This window comes from Brienomyrus brachyistius, chromosome 16 (assembly GCF_023856365.1).
Source record: "Brienomyrus brachyistius isolate T26 chromosome 16, BBRACH_0.4, whole genome shotgun sequence".
Taxonomy (NCBI): domain Eukaryota; kingdom Metazoa; phylum Chordata; class Actinopteri; order Osteoglossiformes; family Mormyridae; genus Brienomyrus; species Brienomyrus brachyistius.
The window spans coordinates 19,708,460-19,718,688 of record NC_064548.1 but is presented as its reverse complement, the minus strand read 5'-3'; the positions used below and the strand labels follow the sequence as shown (position 1 = coordinate 19,718,688).

The 10,229-nt window shown below is 38.8% G+C and overlaps 1 protein-coding gene across 1 annotated transcript; it reads right to left on the bottom strand.

Moving 5' to 3' along the window:
* Nucleotides 1-320: 320 nt before the first annotated feature.
* etnppl (ethanolamine-phosphate phospho-lyase) lies at nt 321-10,176 on the bottom strand. The gene is made up of 13 exons (XM_048977869.1): nt 9,926-10,176; nt 8,174-8,292; nt 7,399-7,558; nt 6,228-6,302; nt 5,612-5,705; nt 5,281-5,397; nt 3,474-3,556; nt 2,967-3,192; nt 2,724-2,878; nt 2,152-2,241; nt 1,880-2,010; nt 1,588-1,658; nt 321-1,293 (listed from the first exon to the last, which is right to left on the bottom strand). Exons 1-13 carry the CDS (start codon nt 9,979-9,981, stop codon nt 1,222-1,224), a joined length of 1,449 nt encoding a protein of 482 aa, XP_048833826.1. The 5' UTR covers nt 9,982-10,176; the 3' UTR covers nt 321-1,221.
* Between the last annotated feature and the right edge of the window lie 53 nt (nt 10,177-10,229).

Below are 10,229 nucleotides of genomic sequence, written 5' to 3'. Positions count from 1 at the left end.
CACCAAAATGGAAGTGCTGAAGACGTACTTCCTGGAAGGATGCACAGCAGACACTGCCCAGCTCTGTGCTCTTCGAGGTCCCCCTTGCTGTTCCGGGCTCCTCTAAGGTCATGCCCGCCACAGCTCCTGGTGAGCTTTAAATACAGTATAAGAACTCCACTGTTCTTCTATTCAGACTTATATACTCAGATATTTCCCATTCGTGTTTGTCAGAGCCCTCAGATGCAGAGCTCCTGGCCTAGAGGCTGAGACGTCAGGTCTGTCTAAATATATTTTTCAATAAATGAAATCAAGTTATGTGCACACAAATCTGCCAAATGTATATTATACAAACTGCATATTTATTGTTGTTGTTATTACTATTCATCTTTGTTAGCCCTAAAAAATCATGCTGAAGTAGGATAAGGTGAGCAGCCCAAGCTGAACCAAAAAAGTCTTAGTCTTATTGTCCGTGGTGCTGGCAGTCTAGGTTGCTTTGGCCTGCATGTCCTGCCTGCTTGTCTGCAATAGTAGGATAATTACATAAAGAACTTACTGCTCCCACCGACTTTTCTTTACATGCCTGTGGCCCTGTGCTTCAGCTTGCCTTTCATTCATTCATTCATTCATTCATTCATTCATTCATTCGCTTGATCATCCTGTTAACATCTCTTAAATCTCTATTCACTTTTAACATCATGCGGCCTGTACAAGACAGTCGGGAGGGTGCTGGACATAGACGGATGGTAATTCATGGCCACAGACTATCTTGAATACCGTCTGTGGAAGGTGAAGGTGGTAGGCTGGACATCTTGGAGCAGATGGACCCTGCGCACTGTGCAGAATTTCAGGCCATTTCAGGACAGAACAGACAAAACGTGGTTATGAATTAGATCTCACCTAGTAAACTAAATTCTATCTGTTGTGACTTATTGCGCAATGTAACAAATCAGATGTTAGGTTTAGTTTTAAGCGTAACCACTGACTTTGATGGGTAACTTTGCGATAGTTTTAATGGTTACTGGTATCATTTAAATGGCATATTTTTAAAAAGTCTTTTAAATGACAATTTTTATTATAATTTAAATAATTATTTAAATGACATTTATATAGAATATTGCCACAAGCCACCCTTTATAATTAATGTCCACATTCCTGGGTATTTAAAAACAGAGAAAAATTTGGTCTGGGTTTAGAGTTATAGTCTTTTTATCGGGAAAAATCCTGTGACTTCGTTTCCATCTAGCTGTCGACACCATTCAAATGGCTGTTTCTGTTTCCATGTTGTTTTTGCACAGTTTTGTCACATGATACCTGGGGGGGAAACAATTAAGGTATTTTAAAAAGTAGCTTGTTTCACTTTAAAGTTGTTACAGTAAGTGAATTTTCTGTTATTTTCACGTATAGTCTTTAGAATGTATATTTTATTGGCATCAAAATAATCCTACCAAGATGGAATGTGAAAGAGCTCCACTTACATTGTATTCAGTTCATTCTGGAGCACGTGCTTTACAGTTCGTGTTTCGATGTTTCGTTAATGTTAAAAATGTAGAACTAAAGCAAAGACATCCGAAAGTTACACATTTATATGCACATTTCTTGGCTTACCCCGTGACATGAATGGTGATTTGCACATCCCACATCGCTGGGTGCCGGCAGTCCCAAGGTTTTTTCAATGGCTAAAAAACAAAAAGTGAAAAAAGGCTAGTATTTTATTCTTTACCTTATATTAAATAGTTTGCCTGATTGACACAGTTTAAATCCTGGAAGAAATAAACAATCTTGCACTCTTGGGCGTGAGGAAACACTGTTACTCATGAAGGGACCATTCTTCCCCGACGTAGAAGCAAAAACGGTTAAATTTTATATCTGCTTAATATTATATGCCAAACAAATATACCAGTAAGGATCTCATCGATCATGTCCACAGCAAACTTGGCATTTTCTTCAGAGAAGCACATGGGTGGTTTGAACTTCAGAACATTCCTGTCTGGACCATCAGCACTAAGAAGGATTCGATGTTCCTTCAACCTGCCAAGATGAATAGCTTACTTTCAAAACCAGGTAGCATCTGTTTACCTTTAAATATATAAGTCGGTGCACAGAAAGGTATTGTGTAAAATACTGAATAATCGTTTTCAACTTATTATTTAAATACGTTACGGGGCTCACTTGTGAATGACATCTTGGGCCTCTGCAGTAGCTGCAGTCCGCTTGGATCTGTCCTTCACAAGCTCAACCCCAACAAACAAACCCACCCCCCTGCAAGCAAATGCAAAGCAAGACTGTTTGTATAATACCAAACCTTGGACTACAAACCCTCCATACAGTTCTTCATCAACAACGACCTTCCAAGGTTGTTGTTCTTATTTTTGGACAAATTTAAGATTTTTCAACATCTTCCAGCAAGGCAGGATTTAAAAATATAACGTAGTAATTGAAAAGTATGACAAGTATATGGTATAAGTAGCATGATCAGAAAATGCATCCCGAGTTACAATTAGACATTAGAGATTAATCAACTGATTATCAATTAATCAATTAATAAATTACTGGGTATTAATGTCTTTTTTAGAGGCACACACTACTCTGGTAAAGACTTAGCTACTTCATAATATGGATATGTGACAAACTAGCTTTCACTTACATTTTGCCCAGACTACATTAAATCCGACAAGTTACCCCGATAAGCAAAGATAATGCAAAGTAAACCACTTTGCAGTACAGGTCACAGCCCTGTTTACCTGATGTCTCCAATCAGTGGGTGCTTCTCTTTCTGTTGACGCAAGAGCTCTGTCAGGTACCTCCCGACTCGCAAAGCATTGCCTTGCAGAGCCTCTTTCTCAATAACGTCAAGGACAGCCAGCCCAATAGCACAGGAAACGGGATTGCCTCCAAACTGCAGCATGTTCGAAATTTAGTCAATTTATGATTTTCAGAGCTTGCAATTTAAGTCAAATAAGCTACTGGTTTAAGCACAGGCCCACCGTGTTGAAATACTCCATCCCGGAGGACATAAAGGCTTCGGCGATTTTCCTGCTGGTGATGACACACGCCATTGGGTGGCCATTGCCGATAGGCTTTCCCATGGTTACAATATCAGGTACAAAATCCTTGCCCTGTAGCTGGAATGCCCAGAAGTGAGTTCCTGCACGGCCGAAGCCCACCTGTATTTCGTCTGCAATGAAGACACCCCCTGCCGTCCGCACATGTCTAAGGAAGGAAAGAGGGTACGGTGGCAGACTATGTAATAGAGGGATTTCCATGTGGGACCCTTACCTAGTGCTACACAAGCTATGGAGTATGCGTTAACTGCAATAGATTGCACAGATATGACATAGATGAGCACGTCAAATGTTTCATAAAGAAATATATATTATTTTTTGCATTTGATACAAAAACACAATCAGGTTTTACGCCTGCATTGAATAATCACCTAAAAGCTGTAAGGGGCAAACAAATTATATGTAAAAGGAATTAAAAAACACTCATACTGTGCCACTTTTTGGAAGTACCCTTCAGGTGGGATGACCTGCCCTCCGCAGCTCTGCAGGGACTCGGCGATGAAAGCTGCGATCTACAAAATAGCATAGTGTGTGAGTGGGACATGCCCAAGGCAAGGAGCACGTTTAGAAGGACTGTAGACAATGAAAACAGTTAAATCCCCTTTTCTAAGGTAAAGGGAAATCTGGAGGTTCGTAGTCATTTGAGATTAAAGTTGGAAGGAGGGATTGGTCCTGCCACCCTCGCCGATCACTTAAGCTGTGGACGGTAGGTTGACTTGACACCAAAACCCCTGGACACCCTCATGCCTGTGCTTCCTTCCAGGTCTCTCTTTTAGCCAGGCTGTCATAGTTACTTTAGTCCTGCCGGAGGTTAGGTTAGGTGTAGGGCAATAACTCTACTCCATCTTCTCTTTTCCGAGCTGATACCGAGCCGACTCTACGCCGTGTGAACCCTCACCTGGACTCCTGGAGATAACTACATGAAACCAACTGGGACTTCATAACTATATGAACTCTAATGAATCTCAGTATAAATGCAGTTTCACGCTCCCCGGTCGCCCAGAGGAGGATGGGGTCCCTTTCCGAGTCTAGGTTCCTCTCAAGGTTTCTTCCTGCTAGAGGGAGTTTCTCCTTGCCACTGTCGCCTCAGGCTTGCTTGGTGGGGTTCTGGCCGGTTAAATATAAAGTGCTTTGTGACAATGACTGTTGTTAAAAGCGCTATATAAATAAAATTGAATTGAGTTGAACTGAATATGCGATATTTTCTTGTGATAATAAATGCACAATTTCACGCACAATCGCACAATTTGCAGCTTTCATATTGAACGTAATAATGTGAAAATTACAGAAGATGGCTGTGACTCAGCAATTTATGGTACTTATTGCAGAGCTGCTTTTTAAGTTCAGGTTATTGTGACTAAAACATGATAACTCATTTAATTAAACTGGGATCCTAGGAACTTTTTCCAATGATAAATCACACAAATCAAGTACAAACGTCACGTGATAGTTGAAGAGAACTTAAAAGTCGGGGGAAGATACTGCGATTCCTCACGGGACACCTGATAATCATCTGACATAACAAAAGTCTTGTTACGTTAGGGGACTGTTATTCTTTCTTGGTTTTGCAAAGTTCCTTATGATCCTTTAATACAAAACACTTTATAATAATGATAATGTCCATCCATCCATCCACTTTCCAAACCGCTTTTCCTTATAATATAATATAATAATTTATAATTATAATAGGGGCGGCATGGTGGTGCAGTGGTTAGCACTGTTGCCTCACACCTCTGGGACCCGGGTTCAAATCTCCGCCTGGGTCACATGTGTGTGGAGTTTGCATGTTCTCCCCATGTCGTCGTGGGGTTTCCTCCGGGTACTCCGGTTTCCCCCCACAGTCCAAAAAAAAAACATGCTGAGGCTAATTGGACTTGCTAAATTGCCCATAGGTGTGCATGTGTGAGTGAATGGTGTGTGAGTGTGCCCTGCGATGGGCTGGCCCCCCATCCTGGGTTGTTCCCTGCCTCGTGCCCATTGCTTCCGGGATAGGCTCCGGACCCCCCGCGACCCAATAGGATAAGCGGTTTGGAAAATGGATGGATGGATGGATGGATAATTATAATAAAGGCCTGCACAGAATAAGTAAGAAGCCCTTACATGACTGATGTTGAGAAACTATGTTCCTGGCTTGTGTTTGTGGGGAAAGTGGACTTTGAGTTACACCTAATGACACTCGTTACCACAAGAAGCAGAGGGGGGTTCCTTCATTCCTCAGGCTCAGCGGGGGACGTACCTTCTGCCCTTTCTTACGGGCATTCTCAATGATGTTCCCGACCTCGTCTGAGTAAGCGGTAGCGGGGTCAGGGTGGTCCTCGCGGTAAATCCCTCGATAGATGTCAGGGCTGGGCGCCTTGAGGACATTATTTCAGTTTTTATAAACAGTATTTTATTACTACTATACTATATACTGTACTGTAAATGTATGCGTTCTCTCTAATTGCTCATATAAATGACTCATATATTATTGTCTGTTTAATAGCTATAATAATGACATGAACTTGAACCATTTTTGCCGTACAGTGTGAAACTATCCGCACACTCAACAGCAACATTTGCCTCCTTACCACATAAACTAATTGGTTGCGCTGTGACCCTGTCATCTGGTGAAACTTATATGGGCTGATATCAATGAGGGATGACACATGACCGTGGTAGGCACTGGAAGAAAAACAACCCTTGCGGCATCACAAATTATACATTATACTGGGCAGACAAGGGGCTCTCTAATGGAACCATTGATAAAGAACTTAATTAGTAAGCCATCCTGGTGTATGAAGTAAAAAAGGGGTTAAAAGTCACTTTGAAGGAATACATCAGTAACTAAATGTTACAGGATCGCAGTTAACTTATTCCCCGAATTGTATGTTCAACAAAAACCTCTAAATGTTCATGACTCACAACTCAACCTTTGATTAAAGTCTAGCGTTGCGTCTAATATTTCACATAGTGATATTTCACATTTTCTATCAAAAGTGTTGGACTTTTAACGTACTGTCAACATCGAATTGCAAATTAGGCAAGAAACATATATAGCAAGATAAAAATGTAGTGTAAACATTTCACAAAAAAAAAATGACAGAGGGGGGACCTTGAATATTTACCCCCCCCCCCCCCCCACAAATGGTCATTGGCTTTTTTGTTGATTGTGTACTGTGTGAAATAAAAGCACTGTTGACTTACTGGTCCAAAGTGATGATGCCTTTGTGGCCAGTGTACTGCCAAGCCAGTCTCAAGGCCAGGTCATTGGCTTCAGAGCTGCAGGTGAAATGCATACCAGTTATACATTTCCTAGCAAGTAGGTCAGTGGTACAAAGTATGCTTCTGAACAGGAGACTACAGCTGCAATCTTTCAGCATTAACAATATTAATCATATCCACTATTTCATCATTAGAGGTAACAATACTATGGAGGAAAACGGTGGAGGAGATAGTGCTGGTCATGTTGACAGAGATGTTTTTATGATATTGATAAATGATCAGTATCATTTATGAAGTTACCGCTCTGTCTTGAACTCTATGCCTGTTGACTGTCCTTATTGATGACCTTTGCCTTGTTTTTATAGTGATATTGTTAGTTACTTAGACATCTTAAGAGTAACATGAATATCAGCATTCATTGTATATTTTTATCACGAGTTTAAGCCTTCATACTTTAGCCCTGGAGAGCAATCTAATGTATTAATGATCCAATGTAATGTTAGCACATTTTAAGTGGGATGAATCCTGGAATATGTTCGTACGTTGCCCTTTAAAAGTAAGTTAATAATATAGTTTTCTATTTCTTTTATAACTCCAGACAGGACACAGGATATTGCCTAAGTGCTAAGGATATGTGATATAACTTTAACTGGACTCTGGATTGGCTCTTGCACTGGTCACATGGTAGATACAGTCTCTTTGCAAAACTGGATTGGCTCCTGCACTGGTCACATGGTAGATACAGTCTCTCTGCAAAACTAATTTAGTAATGACTTAATGACTTAATAATGACTGGGATAACGGATATCTATACAAAATATTTATGTTTATATGCATTCTTTGTCAATTTTAAACTCTATTATATTTTCAGTTGAGGAATTTTTGCCATAAATCATTTTTCAAACTGATAAATACCTTTGGTCTCTTATGGGAAATGGGAATATATATTTTTTATTTACATGCTTAATTCCCAATCTGTGCTGCCTTCAAGGAGTTGTAGAGGTTAACATCTGAAATTAGCGCTAATGTTCCATCTTGACCATGCATGGCTGGGCTATATGGAGGATTGGAAAATGTATTGGAAAATGTACTGAAAAAAACTGAAGTGTAAATATTTGAAATCAAGTTAGCACATCTGAAGACAGATCTGTACCCTGAGTTGACAAAATAGCAAACGGAGAGGCTGTCTGGCAGGGTGGCCTGCAGGCGCTGGGCGTATTCTACCAAGTTATCATGCAGGAAACGTGAGTTGGTGTTCAGGATCTCCATCTGCGTGGCCCCAGCCTTTACCACGTCTGGGTGACTGTGACCAACTAGAGGGACAACGCAACACAAGTTTTTATAATCCATAGGACAATGCTTTACTGGCAAAATCACCACAAGCAGTGAAAACTGTTAAACTCACATTTAGAAAATGCTATATACAGTATCACAGGTGCGGCCTAAGTACAGGTGTTCTTCTACCTGTCCTGTATTTTTTGTGTCTTTCTACTGAAGTTTCTGTTTTCGAGAAGAGGGTAACTTGTAGCATATGTGGTGAGAACCCGGTTTTGCAATTTTTTTTATATAAAATATGTAGCAGTTGTGAAAATGTATACAAAATGCCAATCACCTCCCTTTGGTGAACGTGATCTTTCTTATAAATGCATCACAGATGCTATTCATTGATACAATAATACAAAACTACATTGAAACTATTTAGTCAAGACACATGCAAATTATTCCAAAATACCTTGACTGAGCTAAATGACTCAAAAGGGTAATTTATTTTTTGTAAATCTATGGATAAAATAATTCCATAAGAAGTTCTGCAAAACACAAAAACTGGGCTCAGTTCAGTTTCAGTCAGTGTTCATCACTGAACATTAATATTATGTGATGTCCAGCCCTCCACTAAGAGAATACAATTTGTGCCGGGTTTTGCTCACCATGGGCGACGTTGTTGATACAGTCCAAATACTTGTCTCCTTTTTCATCATACATGTACTGGCCTTTGGCACGTACAATCTTGATGGGGTCATGGCCGAAGAAAACCTTACAGGATGGGCTAGAAAATTGGGTGGAAGTTAGCATCTGTTTAATATTCAAATAATATTCTAGCAGAATTGCTTTTTATATTTAAGCGAATTTGTACACTTAATAATGTTCTATTATTTTAATGGGGAATTTTAGTCATACTTGTGGTTATTGATAAAACGCTGACTTAAAATGTACTGAAGTAACCTTGAAGTCTTCAAATAGCCAAGTCAAATGCTACAATTTGTTCCTGTGATGTAACAGCAGGTTGTTTCACACAGAAAGTACTGTAGCAAGCTGATAAACTAATTAATGAAAGGTAAATGATAAGACCGCACAGCTAAGGTGAATTGTGTAATATGCTAACTGCCATATCAACCATTTGAAAAAGTTTGGTCAAACTGTTTAATCACAATCAAGCTGTGATTAAATACCAGTTGTATGTCATGTGCTCAACCAGGGGGGTGTTCCATGAAACAGGATTTCCGAAAAGGTAGCCGGATAACTTCTTGGATTTAAGGTAGTCTGGGCTAAATTATCTTTCACTTACATTCAGCCCAGACTACCTTAATTCTCACAAGTTGTCTGGCTAAGCAAGAAATCCTGCTTCGTGGAACACCCCCCTGCATAAAAACAAACATGTAAATAAAAATGTTGAACAACTCCCATGGAAATGCATATCCAATACAGCCCAACTTGATTTGTACTTTCTTACTTACCATCACTTACTTACCATCATAAGATGGTAAGTAATATTTCCATGGTGGGAATATTAAAATACATGCAATAATAAAGACACTTCAGTGTTTGTCTCAACAAAACATCACAGAAATGGTTCATTTTTTACCCTCTAGGTTTTTATCCTTCAGCTTGCACATTTTTTCAGAGCAAATTTCTTTGGGGGCAGTTTCTCTTAAAAGTTTTATTTCTGAAGAAATTTGATTAAATGATTTCTTTTACAGCAATTGTTTTTGTAACAATTGTATTGTATAAGCATTGATTCTAGTTTACAAACACAAACCATGTTCCTGCGCGACTATAATATACAATGTATGGAATAGTGGGGATTTCACATAAGAATGAGTAACTGTGAATGTTCTGTGTGAAATCAAGTTAGCAGAATCAAATTAATATATATTTTTTGTTTTATGTCTGCAGTATACAGTCAACCAATATTAACAGGTCAATTTTCTCTTTAATAAATATTATTTTCTATTAATTTTTACCTGCTGTGGATTACATAAATCTGAGTCCTCAGTATGCTACTTTGTGCAATTTCTATATGTGTATTTGTATAAACAATTGCAATTATATAGTTTTCTCCAAATGACAATATCTTTTAGTTTTTGTAATATTTTGCATGAGTACCTGTATCTGATATTTTTTTATATAGTAAAAACAAAAGCCATGAAACTGCTTAAGACAGCACAGATAAACACGTGAACCTAAGGTATACACAAATTTCATAGAAATGTTTCACCATGTAGGAATATATATCTTCCGGCAAAAAATAAAAAATAAAAAAACAGTATGTTAATTTAACTGGTTTTTATTTAACCTATCAAAGACACAGTAAGTACGCTTTTACATTTACTACATTTACTAGACAACCAGTCAAGTGAAATAATATAAGGAGATTTTATATATCATGTAAACAAACTCACCCAATATACTTATGCCTTAGATCAATTGTCTTCTTTTTATCAAATGTTTCTGCCATTTTTTGTGATAACAGACTAACGGCAATGAGTTAACCTTCTCTTATTAAATGCAATAAATAGTCTCAGTCTTTTCGATCTGCTGTACTTAACCTTGTCTTCGCAATATTATCGCTGGTATTGTTGACACAGGCAGACTGGTCAAGGGTCAGGTCTTCCCATAAGACTTTTTTTTCCCTCTGAAAACTGCATTATTTTTTGGTAAGATATTCCACCTGTCATGCCTGTTTTAGGTTGCTGGTGGATTTAT

Coding starts and splice junctions, on each gene's coding strand:
- etnppl (XM_048977869.1), bottom strand. CDS start 9,981: ATGGCAGAAACATTTGATAAAAAGAAGACAATTGATCTAAGGCATAAG. Junction 5,706..6,227: donor GGCATCATCACTTTGGACCA/GTAAGTCAACAG, acceptor TTTTTCTTCCAG/TGCCTACCACGGTCATGTGT. Junction 1,659..1,879: donor GATCGATGAGATCCTTACTG/GTATATTTGTTT, acceptor TTTGTTTTTTAG/CCATTGAAAAAACCTTGGGA.